Source organism: Periplaneta americana, chromosome 14, assembly GCF_040183065.1.
Source record: "Periplaneta americana isolate PAMFEO1 chromosome 14, P.americana_PAMFEO1_priV1, whole genome shotgun sequence".
NCBI lineage: Eukaryota > Metazoa > Arthropoda > Insecta > Blattodea > Blattidae > Periplaneta > Periplaneta americana.
In genome coordinates this window covers 159,062,264-159,081,432 of record NC_091130.1, presented here as the reverse complement: position 1 = coordinate 159,081,432, position 19,169 = coordinate 159,062,264, and the positions used below count along the sequence as shown (strand labels likewise).

At 35.2% G+C, this 19,169-nt stretch overlaps 1 protein-coding gene across 2 annotated transcripts in view; it reads left to right on the top strand.

Moving 5' to 3' along the window:
- The window catches only part of nsl1 (non-specific lethal 1), a 165,335-nt gene that overhangs the window by 125,267 nt on the left and 20,899 nt on the right, over positions 1 to 19,169 (top strand). For both annotated transcript variants that reach the window (XM_069846469.1, XM_069846470.1), the window contains exons 4-6: positions 7,160 to 7,375; positions 11,137 to 11,244; positions 18,846 to 19,017. In XM_069846469.1, coding sequence (XP_069702570.1) covers positions 7,160 to 7,375; positions 11,137 to 11,244; positions 18,846 to 19,017 — 496 coding nt within the window. The remainder of the gene's footprint in view (positions 1 to 7,159; positions 7,376 to 11,136; positions 11,245 to 18,845; positions 19,018 to 19,169) is intronic.

The following is a 19,169-nucleotide window of genomic DNA, read 5'->3' as shown; positions in this document are numbered from 1 at the left end:
CACCTTGTCTATAGGAACTCGCGATTGCAAGGTTGGCTTAAACTAGATAAGAAAAGAAATTTACATTCACTTCTCCTTCTCTTCGAAATCTTGAACTCTTCTATTCCTTCGTACCTGTCGTCTCGCTTCACTTACCTTTCTTCCCACCACAATCTGAACACACGCTCTCGTCATGAAACAATACTAACAATACCATCCCATCGCACCTCCTCATACTCATCCTCTTTCACAATAGCCCTGCCAAGACTCTGGAATTCGTTACCTGCTAGCATCAGGGACTGTCGAAATTGAATTCAAACGCAAACTTACTAGGCACTTGGTCAGTAATTGAGACTCGTTCAGACATGGTTTCTTGTAAATAGTTCTTTTAATCTATCACAAAATATTTCAATATCCGGTAATTTCATTACTATAGGTTTTTGTTATTGTAGGTTTAATTTGTAATTCAGTAAATACAAAATATTCTTTGTTCTTAACTTCTATGATAAAATGTCTAGCTTTCATTAATCAGGTAATCTTGTCGTACTTTAATTTTTATTGTTCATATTATAGTTGTAATCCCCTGGTAGAGGGGCAGAGAAGGCTTGACGGCCTTATCTCTACCAAGTTAAATAAATAAATACTACTAATACTACTACTACAAGGCAAGGGGAGGAAAAAGTTCTCGTGCTTAAATGCGACAGGTTCATGTCAGTAGATTTACTGGCATGTAAAAGAACTTCTGAGGGACCAAATTCCGGCACACCAACGACGCAGATATAGGCTAACCTCGGCAGTTGCGAGCGTCGTTAGATAAAACATAATTTACAAATACAATTTTTACAAGCAGAAAGTCACGGGTGTAGCTCAGGCGGTAGTGCGAGCTGCTGATCTGGAGTTGCAGATGAGCAACTTGGGCGTGGCCGTGGGTTTGTTTCCCGCTTGGACTGATTACCTGGTTGGGTTTTTCCGACGTTTTCTAAACCGTAAAGAGAATGTCAGGTAATCTAAGCAAATTCTCGGCCTCATCTCGCCAAATACCATCTCGCTATCACCAATTCCATCGACGCTAAATAACTCGGTAGTTGATACACCATAGTTAAATAACCAAGCAGAATGGTGGGTTAAGTCTATTATTGTTCTTTAGTCAACTGTCCGAAAACAGGTCTGAACCTCAGGTGATACCAACAAGGCACCATTTATGAGGCGACTAGGCCAGAAGATAATGGGATAAGGTGGCCAGTACCTTACCCCCTCCATTGCATACATCGCCGATTAGCTACATGTTACACTAGTGAGACTTCAGATGCATACAAACAATTGTTCTTCCTCTGACACATATCGTCAAGTGAGATGTAATAGATGTACATATCAGCATCAGCCAGAACCTCAAATAAGAAATATTTGTAATTATTTATGGGTTTAAATATAAGTAATCAAATCTCGAACTGTAGTGATTACGCGCGAGAGACGGCAAGGGGGAAGACAGGCCTGCCGTGGTAGGAAAATGAGCAGTTTTTCAAAATGAACTTCTTTTTGACAAATTATTTCGTTCATTTTAATCTTTACCCTGTATAGAAACTCTTCTTCGTTGAAAGGCTTAACAGGGCGAGTTATTTTCCACGCCACTAGATAGCTGGCTTCCTTATAATATTTACGTCGTCTTCCTCTTCCCGACGATGATTTAAGGCTGATTTCAGTTCCTGGAGTTTAATAGCTCGTTCCAGTTCTAGAATAACACTTACTATTGAATCAGTTTTCTATAATATTATTAAATGAATAATCAGTAAATAAGTGATAGTGTTAAGTTACCTGCATCTAAAGTTTAAAAGGCTTAATATTGAGATATAGCCTAGTAATTATATCCTTCAAGGGAAGGGCTCTAAAAAATAATATTCATGCACGCACAGAATAACAGTAATAATATCTATTACGCCTATGTATTCACCATGAGAATTCTTGTAATGCTTTTTGATGTGCTTCTGTATATCATATTCCCAATTGAACTGATGAGCAAAGCATGCATATTACATTTTCTCCTACGCATTGGTGTATTTCTGTTTTTAAAAAAGTTCCCTTCCTCTGGGATTTCGAAGCATAAGCTACTAGGCCATTCTGTTTGAACAGAAACATTTGGTTGCATAGCCATTGTAGAAAACAAAATTGGAGCAACTTCCTGATTGATGTTACAGTAGGTCTGAAGGGTAGACTTCACTATGAAATTGTTTAATAAATATGAATAAAGTATAACTTTTTATAAATGCAAAATTTGGCGATAATCTATACTAATAATAAATCTGTAGCCGAATTTTTTTTGATAATTTTCGATTTTCCAAAAATAATTGGTCCTAACATATATAATTAACCACCCTGAAACCGAAAATAGCTTTTTTGAAATTTTTGTTTGTATGTCTGTCTGTCTATGTTTGTTACCTCTTCACGCGATAATGGCTGAACGGATTTCGATGAAAATTGGAATATAAATTAAGTTCGTTGTAACTTAGATTTTAGGCTATATGGCATTCAAAATACATTATTTAAAAGGGGGGTTATAAGGTGGCATGAATTAAATAAATCGAAATATCTCGCTTATTATTGATTTTTGTGAAAAATGTTACATAACAAAAGTTTCTTTAAAAATGATTTCTGATAAGTTTAATTCTTTGAAAAATTTTGATAGGGCTGATATTTAATGAGATAAATGAGTTTTAAAATTAAAATAACTGCCATCTAAGGCCGTGTAATGAATTAAAAAACAAATGACTTCTTCTATAAGGGGCCTTGGACAGCAACAATCGAAAGCTATGAAAGATAGCCTACAGAGAATGTTTCTGTGTTTGTATGAAGTAATATCGGAAGCTAAATTAACCGATTTGTATAATTATTTATTATTTCACCATTGGAAAGTGTAGTTTCTCTAGATGGACATAATGCTATAATGTTATTACAGTAACTTCTGATATAATATAATATATAATATAATATTATATAATATAATTTAAGTTATTTGAAGGGTTCACAACCATAGTGGGCCAAGCGCCATTTACTGAATACGTAGAAAACAAGAGTTAAAATTAAGTTATTACCATAATTCAATGGAAACCTATAACAAGTAAAATAAAATATACACATTAAATCTAAATGATGTCAATGTTCATTAAACTATGGTTGCATGTAATAAAAATTAGAAACATGTTAAAGGAATTGTCATTGCACCAAATGAGTGTCTCTGGACCAAAATGATCGCATTTTAATTATTTGGATGCAATTTAAATTAAGTAACATATTAAACGATTTATCCTTCTATCAAACACGAATGTTCCCTGTATCAAATGTCCTATTTTAATTATGTAATTACTTTATATTTATTTCTGACGGGTGCAGCGGAGCGCACGGGTACGGCTAGTATGAAAATAAGAATCTGGAAAAATAGTACCTTGCTCCTGCGAACAACAGAACAGTTCCTTCTCTGCCTTTGTCACTGTAATGGTGACGTATGGAAAGGAAACATTTGTTTTATTTTGTGCATGTTAGTGGGTTTTTTTTTTATATATAGAAAAGATTGTCACTCCTTAAACCATTTTGGTATAGGCTTGAATCTCTGACAAATCTTTTGTTTTCCGAAGTTATTGCTGTTGCCATATTAAATAAGTTAAAATAAACATTGTAAGAGGCTACAAAGACAGCATGTATGTAATAGACATGTTTTTCTTCAGAAGGAAACAAGGAACTTGATACTCTGTAACACTGTTCATGACTTGGAGTGACCTGTAAGCGCGCTTCCGGATATTTTTCACTTCCAACTGACTGCTATGAATATGTAGCGGGTACGCGCCAGAATCAAATGAGGGCTCTGATATCGTGAGCGCGTAGCATTCGTATGTTAAGTGACGCACATTTCAGAGGAGGAAACATATCCGTTCACGCATACACTTCGCGAGAGTGTTCGTACGACACAAGACGCGTGCGTTATGCTTCTACCAATCAGATAGCGAAGTCAAGTAAGTTGTGGACAGTTGTTACAAATAATAATAGCAATATGCGTTACAAGAGCGGTATGTTGACGTTTTCATGTTCGAGGAAAAGATTGAAAAAGCGAAACGTAGTTGAGCTTTTTTAATTTCCGAGAACATGAAAACAAACATACCGCTCGTGTACCGTACATTATTTTGTGCGAAGATCGTTTATTACATACCTGAAAGACGAATTTTTAATTAGTTGCAATGAAATCTCCATCTTGGTTTCTGTTTAATGACGGCAACTTCGGAAAACCAAAATATCTTTCTTCAACATTGTTGCTATAAAATGTTTTCTGTGTTTACTATACTCCAGCAGGCCGTGATATACGTCTGTCTTTTTTTTCCCCCAGTCTATAAATGCGAACTTAAAACAAACGGTAAGGTTATGTAATGATTTATTTTTCATTTTAATATTTTAACAATATTATTTATATAACATATTGCAGTAATAGCATTGGCATCTGGAATCTTGTTGATTTTTTCACGGCTTCCTTAATGTTACTTGTATCAGGAATGCAATAAGTTTTGTGGAGTAGTAGACTTTACTTAATTTTTGCAAATATTTAATAACAATAATTAACATTGCGATTTAGGTGAAATTGCAGTGGTAAGTTTCCAATTTATAATTATTACTATGTTAAACGTCTCTAAAAATAATATGTTAAAAGCCTAAAGCAGTAAAATGAATGTCGCGCTTAAGCGGTAAGAAGAGGGAAATTGTTGTGTGTTACGTTGGGAATATTGAATGTGGTATTTGACACTTACCGCGTATTGGTTCTGTGCGGAAAACAAGCAAATACGCACGATCTCGCACAAAATGATATGAGCTAGCAAATGTGACACTTCCTTAACTACAAGCACGTTGTGTCAGATAAATATTATTTCCCATTTATTGCAGATTTCTGTTCTGTTGTACAGACAGTATCTTAATCACTCAGCAATTTCAGCTCTGTGATTGTGTGAAGTACAAAGCAATTAAATAAATTAAAGATTTTTGTGCGAGATTGTGCGTATTTGCTTGCTTTCCGCACACAACCAATACGCGGTAAGTGTCAAATACCACATTCAGTATTCCCAACGTAACACACATAACAATTTCCCTATTCTTACCGCTTAAGCGTCATATTCATTTTACTGCTTTAGGCTTTTAACATATTATTTTTAAAGACGTTCAATATAGTAATAATTATAGATTGGAAACTTACCACTGCAGTTTCACCTAAATTGCACTGTCAATTATTGTTTTTAAATATTTGCAAAAATTAAGTAAACTCTACAACTCCACTAAAGTTACTGCATTCGTGATGCAAGTAACACTAAGGAAGCCGTGAAAAAATCAACAAGATTCCAGACTCATCATAGACTGGGGGGAAAAAAAAGACAGACGTATATCACGGCCTGCTGGAATATAGTAAACACAGAAAACATTTTATAGGAACAATGTTGAAGATAGATATATTTGTTTTCCAAAGTTGCCGTCATTGAACAGAAACCAAGATGGAGATTTCATTGCAACTAATTAGAAATTCCTCTTTCAGGTATGTAATAAACGATCTTCGCACAAAATAATGTACGATACACGAGCGGTATGTTTGTTTTCATGTTCTCGGAAATTAAAAAAGCTCAACTACGTTTCGCTTTTTCAATCTTTTCCTCGAACATGAAAACGTCAACATACCGCTCTTGTAACGCATGCTACTATTGCAGAAATGCGGTTTCAGGCTCTAATAATGAAAAAGTTGTGCTTGCTTTCTGTCTGTGAATCTGTTTGCAGTTTTCTTAAACTACTGTATAATTGTGTTTATCATCATTATCAAATTACAATACAAATTCATATGGAAAGTTGCGACATGAAACGTAATTTTTACTAAAAAAAATAACGATGCTTCAAAATCTATTATTTTTTCTCCCTGTGCTTTGTACAATATATTTTTTATAGTTCTGAAAGATGTTGAAACTGGTTCACAATATGGATGCGCATGATCTGTGGTGGTTATTTCAGTTACTTCTTGAAAAAAAAAAATACTCATACATAATAATCTGAAATATTGAAATTATTTTATAGATATTAAATGCACAATTCTGTAGTGCTCGGGAAAAGTGACACAAGTCGGTTTCCACAAACCTTTTTTTGATAATTTATTGACAGCTTACGGAACATCTGTTCGCTTGGAAAAAAATACATACGTATTCCTCCCATTACAATAATTCATACAGAAAAAAATCAAACCGACATAAACCAGTGTAAGTTGTCAATAAATTATGAAAAAAGGTTTGTGGAAACTGACATGTCACTTTTCCCAAGCACTGGAGAATTAGTAATACATCTTCAGCAGAATAAAATACAACTTAGAAATTATAACATTTCAACATTTGATCGATGAAGTTCTTCAAATTCAAAATTCCTTGGGCAGTTGTAGAGGTTAAATTTTTTTTCAGGAGTAGCAAATAAGTTGAAGGCAGAATCAGATTTTGCATGTTTTATCTTACTAAAGTACTGTGACTTTATGGATGGATGGATAGATAGCTAGATAGATAGATATTTTATTAGTTGTTGGAATACAATTTCAATTGGTCGGAGCTAAAAAGAACTAAGTCAAGATATGCAGTTTTGGGTTATGCAACAATTTGAAGAACTGATGTTATGTGCATCGAACGGTGGAAGAAGGAACTAAGACTTTTAAATATTCTTTTGTCTTCTATAACATAAAAATATGATATTTGTGTTATTAGTTGAATGTTTTTTGCTTCTCCTGAAAAGTTGTGAAAAGTGACTTAGTTCCTTTTAGCTCCGACTGATTCAATTATTCATGGCATAGTCAGTGTACATTAATCTAACAATGATACAATAATTTTACAGTCATCTTAATCTATGGTAACATGTCACATGCTTATTAAATAGGAAACTAGTTACTTAGAATATAGTGTAGTTAGTCACTGAGCAAATGACATACAACTAATACTGCTAATTCAGTCAGTAATGCATAACACACTAGAATAGTCACTTTAAGATTCGCTCACTCATTCTACTTTTACATGCCCTCCCAATATACTTGTTAAATGAATTAGTTCATTACTACTTGCACAATGTAATAAATAGCTTGACTCTTGCTGTGTAATGGGAAGGTCTGTACAGTTTGGTGTTGTGATCTTCATTTCAGAGGTTTATGAGAGCACTCATTACGATGCTATAATGAGAACACCAGAATGGCAACAGAAGGCATTGCGGAGCAGCCTGAAATCACTTAAGTCATCCGGACTGTCTAAAGTAGACAAAGAATCGGGCTTAGAAAGGCGATCAAAGAAGCAGCAGGTGGAGCATAGGAAGAAATACACCAGTCGACTTAAGAAAACAGTTGCCAACAGTTTAACAGCAAGTAAGAGACAAAATACTTGTATTCTGTTTGTATGTGATTTGTGAAAAATATGCGCACGTTTTCCAGTAATTATGCATTTTGTACCTTGTTATTTTGCCTATAAAAACTATGCAATTAGTGAGGATAAAATAGATCCAACACATTGCACAAAATGAAGAGGTACGGATTTTGATGTTATACAGAATTTTGGTAAAAATGTCCAATAATAGTTTGTAGGATAGAGTACATTATACCAATTAATTGTAATACTATAGGAGGAACAACATTCCATGATCCATATTGATGAAGTTGCCATAGCTAAAATATGTCAGTGAAATGGAGTATATTGACGAAACTAATGAAATAGGCGTAATAAAGATTTGTTGTGCTACGTACTGTAATACTGGGCTGCGCAAAATGCCCACCATCCATGTAGCTCTGGTGGTAGCAAGTGACGAGGTCTTCCTTGTTCACCAGTTCCACCTCCGACCTGACCACCATCTTGAATACTGCCTATTCAACTCCTAACAGGACTCACGAGTGTGAGGTAGTGCATATAAGGACATAAGGGTTGTCTTCCAGGAGGATGAGTAGATTTTTTCCCTAAGGAAGCCCACATGTTCATCCTTCATTGAACCACGGCATTCTTCCCTCTGTTGTGCATGTGGGTCGAGTGGATCAGCCACCTCCTCCATCTGAGGTGTTCGGCGATCTGCTTAACGACTGCAATCTTGACCATTCATCTGAGTTTACAGTCATTCATCTAAGATGGACAGTGGTCGATTGTGGAAATTCAGGACATCGGTCTAGAAAACTAGGATGTTTATGTGTTGTAACACCCAGCAGCCCAAGAACCTCCTTCAAAAATATCTGCTTTGGAACTACAAAAGTAACACGCTGCTCTCCCACCAATTGTCTGAAGAAATAGCTCAACTGGATATCTTAAAATGTTGTTTTACACAAAATATCTAATTAATAATTGTATTTATTTACTGTATATGAGGTTTTGTTAAATATGGCAATATTTAGCCTAATTGCATAAATATTAACACAGTATAAACCCATTTTTCGCTCATTTTTCCCTGTTGTAACTTTGGTCCCCACGGGTATCTCTCATAGAATACTATTTTGAAATTTTTATTAGGTCGCCCACCAGATATGAGGACTGAAATTAAGAGAAAACTGAAAGCAAGCATTTTTAAACTGCTCTAGCTAAAAAGGTTTGAGTGGATAGCTGCCCTCTAACAAAATGATAGCCCTGATATTTCATTCTTTCCCACTGCAAAAAAAATAAAATAAAATAAATAAATAAATAAATAAATATGATAATCAACTTTAGCCTTAACTTTCAATTACTACAAAGAGAAATGGGGTAAAAAGGCACAAAACATAAAATATAGCTTAGGATGTGCTGAAAATAATAGTGTTTCCTTCTCCCTTTTCTGTCATTTTTCTGAGATGTGTTATCGCATTTACCGCAACTGTCTACAAAAACAAAAAATGTTGAACATAATAATACAAAAACGGCTGCTATTTTTATGTGAAGGTAAACAAAAATATTAATTTTTTTTTAATTACGTCTATACATCGTAAATTGTGGAAATTTTTGTTCCCACACTGCTAGTAGGAATGGTTTTCAATATGAAATTTCATATTTTATTGTCGTTTCTTTTCGTTCTTCTTCTGGTCGGATTGTTGGAAATATTCCACTCGCCTTGTAGCATTCCAATAGTGTGGATACTATGAAGCCTTCAAGTTCATGGTTGGACAAGTATCGTTGTGGCTCACTCGACTCTGTTACTAACATCACTGTTATGATGGTCTGCACACCAGTCAGGTGATCTTACTCTGCCTTTTAATGATGCTTTCTCATTGGTTGGTTAATGATGGTGCTTTGTTTACATCCTGTGTTGCTAGTTCCTACAATGTGAAGGAAACATGGGCCACCATTTGCCTGCTGTCTTTGTATCACAAAATAGTCACTATTAACTACATAGAAGTGTCTTAAAAGTATTTATTTCAGTCACTGACTTCACAGCTTATGTTTAAGGTGCTATACCTTTACATTACATATTTAAAAGACGTATGAACGTTTTCGTTGGTCTACGCCAACATAGAAGTGATTTAAGAAGTCGTGAGTTCTCCTTTCGAGGCATTTACAATGATATTTAGACTGTACACTTTACCTAAAACTACATTATGTTATTTCCCCATTTGACTTGGAGTTAGGAGTGTTGATTTCTGTCCTCATTTTATTTGTTTTGATCCTCTTTACCACGGCCTAAATTATTGGATGGCATTTTTCGTACATCCTGTATGTGAAAATGTCATTAATAACTGGTTTCACAAACATTGTTACTTTTGTTCGACTGAAGTACAGGGTGTTTCAGCTAACTAAATAACAAAACATTAATATAGCTAAGTGTAAATGAAAGGAACTTACAGTTACAAGATGTGCTGGATTCCCCCCCCCCCCCGTCCTCCTGGAGACACATTCTTGCTTGTTTCACTGTGTTGTCAGATACATGTCTACATTGATATTATTTATCTCGTCTATGATATTTGTCCGGAGATCTTGGATGGTTTGTGAACTGGTTCTCTAGACTCTTTCCTAGATAGCCCCACAAAAAATAATCCGCTGATGTGATGTCCGGTGACTACAACCTTTAGAGTTAACACAGTCCTCGAAGAAGCTGCTGATGTGTGCCATGGATTCATTAAAGATGTGTGGAAAATGTCCCTGCTCCATGAAAATGTTCTTACACACATCAGAATTTACAGTTTCTTCTAAGAAAATTGCTCATATGATCCTGTGACTGGATATTACACACCATACTCAAACGGTTTTTTGTTGAAGTGATGTCTAATAAGAAAATGTGGTTCTGACACCCATATATTCTTGTGTTTGAGGAATTACATAGCTTGACAACGATGTATCGAAGGCAGTGTGCCTGTACTCACTAAAACTTCCGATTTCGTATATCATTCTAATGTACTGTGTGTGGATGCAGAGTTATAGCTAATAAAGAAGTGGGAGATATCCCACGAAAACAGTAAAAGTAGCAACTGTTACTTTTCCACACACGTTAGTTGAAAATAAATGCTCAGTAAATAGTGTTAGAAATTTATGTTTATCCAGGAAATAATCTGTATTCCTCTCTGTTTAGGTACATTTAGGTCGCGCATTTTCTACACTCCTGGTACAACAAATTGTCCATTATTTACGAAATATGTGTAATAATTTAGAATAAGGTTCCACACCTTCATTCATTACATCTATATGCCCAACTGTATAATGCTTTTTCACCAATATGACAATAAGTGAACTTAGTTCACAGGCCAAAATTCAATTTTAAGAGTGTGATGAATATACTCGGTGAATGTTGGTTAAATGACATTTGGTAAACGTTTGATATTCATTAAGATATCTTCCAGCATATTAATAAGACTAGTAGTGAAATTACTATAGAATACTATCATAGACCTATTTGGTATGATATTCATGTGGTTTGCTTAAATCAAATTCCACATTACTTCACTTATATGTGCGAACTTAGTAATTTGTTGTGCAGTATATAATATTGTAATATTCCCATGGTCTCGAAACATATTTTTAAGAAATATCAAATGATGATAATAGTGTAACATCTGAGGTGAATAATGCAACTTTTACATCCTGTGGTTGATAATTTAAACAAAATGTTTAGTTTTGGACTTAAAGAGAGATTGTCCTAAATATATTAAATGTTACATCATATCCATTCTTTTTCTTTCTTAAAAAGAAATCAAGAGGAAGTTGACGAAAGGAAGGAAGCCCAAAGGTCACGATCCAAGTAACCACTCTTTACAAAGACTGAGGAAGAAAAGACAAGCAGTGAAGCCAGTTATGGGTAAGTAGCTTTTGAGTATGATGCAGTTGATGCAGTGAACTTAACCTAGTGTGAAAGCGATATTATTACACATTATTTTTGTTTCATCTCCGCCCTCATCCATTCTGTGCGATAGTTACGTGCTGATGCTGAGAGCAAGACTAATACTAAACTAGGTGTCAGATGTACATTGGGCTAATACAGTGTTGCCATCAAGCACCAGCCAGTTTCAGGTGCAACTCAGGAAAAGTATATTGTCTAACCTTAATGTCTTCAAAGAAGGGATTACCAATTTTGAATATGAAACGCTTAAAGATATCAAAGTTGTGAGCCGCCATGTATTCTGTTAGGCTATAGAAGTATAAGACGGTGACGAAAGTTTGTTGAGACCCTTTACTCCAGTAGTCCAGAGGGAGATACAGGAAATGATAGTAGTATAAGACTGCTAGAAGGTTCCTCCTTGCCCCACATTTCCCAGCTTGGATTGTGAGAATTATAACAACCAATCGTGTAGGAGAGCCCGAATTTGTTGGATCTTTCCTGTTCAAAAATTACATTGATTTTGAGTAGCAAACGTTCGCAAAAAGTAACTTTAATAATTGTTTTATTAATTGACTATGTACAGTAAGACTACAAACACTTCATCATTTTTTAACATAGTGCCCACTACGTTCAATGCAAATGTTATGTTGTACTATGTTGAAAAGTGATGAAGTGTTTGTAGTCTTACTGTACATATTCAATTAGTAAAACCATTATTAAGGTTACTTTTTGACTCTCCCTCGTAACATTGCATGATTTATTAGAAAAGTCACTTGTCACTGACGTGTAAATAACACTGTTCTTTCAGGACAGATGTTATTCAGAAATGCATGCTGTAGGTTCTAGGTCCATTAGTTCTATAATCCATATTCGAAGACTAGGCAATGAAAGTTATATTTAGTATCGTATTCATAGACAAGACTTTGGATCAAAGTTGACTTTGGAAAGTACAAAGTCTCCATTTTCCTATTCACAGTCGACACTTTGACGAAAGTAAACTTCAATCGTGACTTTACTTCGAAGTCGCCGAAAATCTAGACTTTGACTTTGACTTTCATTCGTGGACATAAGAAAAATGGCTGATATTTCGAAAATTGTTAGATTTTTCGAGAATATTGAGGACATCTAGGGGATTATTAAAGCTGTTCATGTACCTTAGCATATTATAAGATATAGATAATAAATTTAAATCAAGGTACACTTTTGATAAACAGACAGTACTAGATATCCTCGTCATGTTTCAACATTCATTGATCAGTAATAATCAAAGAGGATTATCTATTCCACCAATGATTGAATTTCTTATTTCATCGCGATTTTACGCTACAGGTAATTGATGGTTTAATATTGATTTGACTGTTTAATTCTATAGAGAATATGTTACACAGATGGATATGCAGTTAATTTTTAATCCTGCGGTCGTCATAGTAATGTTTTCTGAATTTTGATTTCAATTAATTTTTAAATAGTTTGCCATTAGTGGCATCTTCTTATCTTCCATATTTTCAGAATAAAATTATTTTATAATGAAATAATTCCAGGGCTTAATATGAACCTAACGTAATTACAGTCAATGTTTTATTCACAACAAAATTCTTAGCAGGCAATACTATTTCAGATAAACTATACCGTCATGTTTCGTAGTTACGAATTTTTGTGACCAAGTAGAAGAACGAATTATTATCTATTGGTGTAAAGATCTAAAAGTGTCAATTTTTTTACTTACGTTAGTTTCACACTATTAATATTCTTATGTAAAGCTGCAAGAATGGCCAACAATTGCTTAACATGTACCGATGTTCGATTGTTTCAATGATTTCTGTCTCAAAAGATGTCTCTGATTGTGGCAATGCCTACTCTATTTCAACTATCTATTAATTTAATTCGTTTAGAAGGCAGTGTTGTGATTGCCAACATTAGAACAAGATCGTCAAATCTCGACTTACCGAAGTCAAAGTCAAAGTTTCAGAAGATTGTCTATGAATAAGACTTTCAACAAAGTTAAACTTTACTACCAAAGTCGACTTTGGGAAGTCTTCATCCAAAGTCTCGTTTGTGAATACGGTCCTAAAAGTCGTTAAACCAGCATGTTTACCCATCCCTGATGGTGTGATTTGGGTTGCCTATCGAATAATGTGGACTCTTAGATGGTGGGATGTGTATGTGGCAGCTTCAACATCTCATCTTCCTGGAAAAAATTGAAAGTGTCAATCAGATCCTTATTTACTTCAAGTCTCTTTGTTACAGAGTTATTGAAGACATCTTTTTGTGAATAATATATATTTTTTTAATTTACCTGCATTTTTCTCCAATTCTGGATATCTTATCTAATTAGTTTAGTAATTTTGGCTTTAGTTCTCTATCTCTATCTATTTTTAATTTTTTTTCAAATTGAACATTCCTAAGGGGTTTATACATTCGCATCTTTCCTCCAGAAATCCATTTTTTTTTTTTTTTTCGCTGTTTCTAATATGACTTCACAAGAAAAAAATGGTTCATGTTTTCTGTTGAAGCTGACTTAGGAGGGAATTCTGTACTAAATATATTTCAGAGGATGGGCAAGTGGCCTGTATCCGCCCAAAATGCATATTAAAGCTGAATAGCGATACTTCGGTACTTTAATGTAGGTTAATATTGTTCGATTGTTGTTACTCGTTTGAAATAAATGGATTTTTCTTTTTAAATCCATGATGAGTCATTTCTCACATTATAATATCTTGTCTTCCACAGCTGTGGAACAACGCGTTCGCACTTGTTTGTTGCTAGGGCTATGTTTCTTTTGTTTTTCTTCTTTGTCTCGCATACGTCACAAGTCTCAAAAATAATATCTGCGGTAGAAGAGTGCCTAAAAATTACTGAGATTTTAAACCTTGATTTCAATACCGAAGCATTCAAATTCTTCGATTGTTTCCACATTTTTCATATTCATTTAAAATATTACGCAACAGTGAACTGTATATGATTTACGTAATATCCTATCCTCATTGCAAGTTATCTTGAACCTTACATCCCCTCAGTCTGTCTTTCGAACTGCTCGGTAGGGCATGTACTCATCAACGTAACGGCATGGCAAGGATGCCCCTCCCTCGGGTAACGTGACTCTTCAGAAAACGTTGGTTCTTTCACTTTACGGCTCTATACTGTAAAAGAACTTGGTTCATACGGACATATCTCACGACACTGCGGTTTTGAGAGGAGAACATGCAACTTTTACTTTGTCATCAGATGGCGCTTTCTTATAAAAACACTGGAGCTGTGTCTTTCTAGTTTACTCTTACCGGCCGATAATTCCCTTTTGTAACACAAACATTTTACTTCATAGCGATCATTAGATTTAGCCAACCATGATTCAACGAATGATTGTTTCTGCCAAGATTTCCCACTTTTAGATAACTCTTTCCTGATTTCACGTTTTTTTTTCCTTGAGGATCACTCATTGTACCAATAAAATAAACATACGCTTAAAAATATCAGTAATTTAAAACTAAGAAAATAAACAGACACTTAAAAAATATCAACTTAGAACTATATAGTGGTCATAGTGTACACTACGTACATTTTCCCGGCCGTTAACACAAGAACTCCAGATACACTATATTCCTAACGTATTATGTTGGCAACAATCTATTTTCTATTGAAGTACTGAATGGATTTGAATATAAAGCGGGAAGACGTAAACGACAATGGTAAATGGCAGCCAACAAGCAATAAAATTAAAAAAGAAAAACATAAATCTCGTTGGTCGTTTGTATCTCAATCACTCAACTCTTTGAATTAAAATTATATATTATGTTGTAACAACCCATTGTTGACCAACCATATATTAAGCGCATAATAGAGTTTTCGGTGTTAAATCATTTTTGTGCTTTTAATAAAAATTATGAAACTCGTTTTATATCTGAAAAATAAAAATATTTTGAAAAATATTAAAAAAAAAATGGAAAGGTCGTACGCCGAGGGATAAATCCCTCAACCTGGCGACACTGTGTAATACCGAATACGAGAATTAATAGAGTTAATGTAGTGGTCAACAATGGGATACTGTACGTGTGATGGTGGCGTGCAACAAAATATAAAAAATAACAGTAACTTAGTTGAGATTTATTCCGTCCGTTTGTAATTAGTAATTATCAATACATTTTGCGGTTCGTAGCTAATGAATGATACAACTACACCCGACCTAGGGACAGAACAGAAACAGTAGCGTATTTGGTGCTAATGAGAATGACTCTGCGATGCTTGTAGCATAACACAGCTGTATAATAGTAAGCGTGATTCTGAAATCCTGCAAATTTAAATTTCAAAGTCTCTTGATTTAAGTTTAGATTCTTAAAATGTGCTCACACAGTCAAAAGTAATTTAATACTTTCCTAGAAAACAGAGAGCTCTTTCCTGTAGAAATACATGCTTCCATATTCATTAGTACGATAAGTTATCTTGAATAGAATATTCGGTTAGAAATCGTCATTTCTGTTTTGTTGGAAAACACTCAATAAATAAACACGATGAAGTAGGTCTACTGATTGACATGGGTTATAGTGATTGGGTACGCTGGATGTCTAACATGAATAGTCAAATGCTCGTAAGGTTTCATTATAAAATTCAAAGCTAAAATAAATGGGTTCTGTCACAATCAAAATTAATAAACATGCGCCTGCTAGTGAAGTGTGCGAGACAAAACCCAGGTTTGAGAGGCCGTGAAGAAACTGGAAGTAGAAGTGAAATTGATTAACGTTACATTTGCCATGAGCAGGCCGAACTCTTCTCGTCTTAAAAAAGAAGCACTTTGATCCAACCCCAAAATGCAAAATGTATTACAGACTGGTGTCACGTTATTGTTAGGAGTAATGTATATGATTACAGCAAAGTGTTGTTAATGAAGCTGGAGATGAAAGGCGTGAAGAACGAATGTGTTCACTATGTTTGTATGGAAGAAATTCAAGAAAGGTTTCTACGTTTTATTGAATGTCTTTACTTTAACTTTGAAACAATATCTTTGGTTCATTCAGTTGGATGGGGCATGTGTTGCATTGAACACCCTCAATGTTAGGCTTACACAATTCTTCGTTAGAAAAGTGTCTGAAAATCCTTGTCCTGTGTTCGCAGCCTAAATCTGGTGTTCGTGTGAAGTTTGTAGATGAAATCCCTATTTAGCCTTGCATGCCAATGTACTTCAGCACTCTGGTATGAAGTTTTTATGAAAGCTCAAGAGGCTGCCAGTGTTCACAGCATAATGACACTAAGTGGAGATGTCGAAATATAAAGCCATACTCTTCTTCAGAATTCGGTTTGCTTGTGAGCTCGAAGTAAGCTTACTACTTGAAGAATGCTACGAAAGTATGAGAAACCGCGAAGCTGTGGAAACTAGAGGTCCTCTTAATCAATTTACTTCACTTGACGTTATTATATTGTTAGTGTTATATTCTCTTTCATTAAATCTAGTCTTCGAGAACAGGATATGCACAGTGCATAAAACTCTTAGATGTCCCAAAGTCTCAATAAGGGATGAAGATTAAATTTAACGAACTGTACAAGGCAAGGACGCAGTGGATATAACTAACAATTCAGGGAGATTAGAATCTGAAAATGGACGGAGCTGTTCCCATTCTCGAAAAATACTGATTTAAACGATTATGTAGTTTGTGACACAGTCTTCAGGTGAAGGTCAGTCAGAGACGGAAAAAAGAAGTGAAAGTAGATTAAGTGCCGCATTTTTTGAGATAATGGGGAATATTTTGCAATTTTTTTATGTTTTTATTCCAATAAGTTATGAAGTATCAATATCTTTACAAGTCAGTTTCAGTCGATAACTTATGAGATAGGTAAGTTATTGACTATTAATATTTTGCAAGAAATGGATAACAGGTTTTTTGAAAATGCGTGTAAGTTAGGCTACCTTGTGCCATTATTTGTGATCTTTCCACAGACTTACTTATGCTAAAACGAGAGGTGACAAAGCTACTCTTTTCAAAATTCAATGTTGTCTTGTAAAAACTGGCTCGAAATGCGCTTCAAGTTAATATTGTATATACCGCTGCCACCAGGTGCTTGCCCACTTGCAGTGTAAATAAATACATACATACATACATACAAGTAAAAAAGTAAGGGTGTTTCAGAGAGTTGAAGTTTATTATAGGGTGTCCAGAAATTAAGTGTCGATTTTGTAGAAATAGGGCGTTTAGGGTTAAGATGAGTATTTAGTATTTATTTATTTAACCTGGTAGAGATAAGGCCTTCAGGCCTTCTCTGCCCCTCTACCAGGGGATTACAACTATAACATGAACAATAAAATTACAATTAATATTAAATTTACAATTACAATTACAATAAAAATTAAAGTACGACAAGAATACCTGATTAATGAAAGCTAGACATTTATCATAGAAGTTAAGATAGTGAATTGCAGATACATTGTGTACGTTTACTGTGTAGTTGCTGCTGGAGTCTGTGGCAACAGCTAAACATGTGTTCTGGCTTTACAAGTAACTGAATCTGCATGATCTTCAGCATACCAGAGAAGGTGGCTATTGTGATGTGAGGCTGGAGAGGTCGTCATATGGACATTTGTACGAAATCTCATCGCCCATTCCATAGACAAAACAATTCACATGCTGATGAACAGTTTAAGTGTACTGGGACAGACGCTATGGAGCCTGTACAAGGATGTCCATCTTCATCATCTGATGGCAGCATTGAAGCCATCAGGTTGTCCATTGGATGTAGTCTAAACTCAGTGCTGCTTTTTTACACGAATTGAATATTCCATATTTGACCATGTATAGGCGTTGCTTTTCACGCTGAAGAAGAAGTGCATGACGAGGGGACTTCTTTGTGTGGGGATTTATCAAAGGATGTGAGCTTACTCGACTGGTGGAGCTTATTGCAAGAGTTGATGTCACTTTAACACCGACATTGTTCCAGAAAATGGGAATGCAATTTTTGGACTCTCTGTATTTAAAATTGTACCAGTTCTTCCAGGGACTGCAGCCCTGGCGGAAAAAAATTTTCCAACAATGAAAGTCATCAATCATACCTCAGAAAAAACTATAACAAGTTAGTGTCCCAGTAATGTAGCTATTATGCCAATCGAGGAGGAGAAAAGTTAGCACTAACTGCGAGGTTATCTTAGTGCTGCCTGCGATAGCGAGACGAGACAGAATTGGCCTGAAGTCGGAGAAAACAAATCAGCCAAATAATGAGCTCATGCGAGATTCGACCTGAGACTAGCTCACAGCTGAGCTGTGCAACATTACAAGAACAGTCTCTATCGAAATAGATCCTTAGAAAGACGTTGTGGGTGAGTTTTGAATATTGAACAAGCTAACTCATCCCCAACCCATATTGTGCTCCTTGCTATCTTTTGAAGGACTAAAGACCTAGAACTCTAAGAGATGTGCCCTGAGACTTCATGCATGCTCACTCAAGATAATTAGAATGATAAGGAACCTCTGTAAAGACACCAACTCGTCAGTTGTGATCATTTATGATTATGTTCACTTGTAATACTTAAGAGATGCACTACTCGTCTGTTGGGGGAAAATCTTGTAAACTGCAGAGTAATGTTAGTTTGCACTGTGCAGGCTCCTTCCCAACCCAGTGTGGCGAGGATGGAGAGGAGCATCTGGGAGTAGAGACCACTCTTCCTTCAGGTAGCAGTAAGAACACGTCTCCAGTTCCTTCCCCGTGCCCCATGGTTATGGCTCTGGGTTCAGAGAGGTTGTCATCAGGCAAGGAACGTGGAGAAGTGATCAGGTACATATTATCACCTGTAAAGTTCATTATTTTGCTTGTTCATAGAAAAAAAAAAACCTTGTGAAAAAGAAATAATCATATCTCAGAAAATGCTGCATTTATTGTCTCAGTGTTTAGAACGAGAAACTCTAAAGGTTTTGTTGAATGAGCTA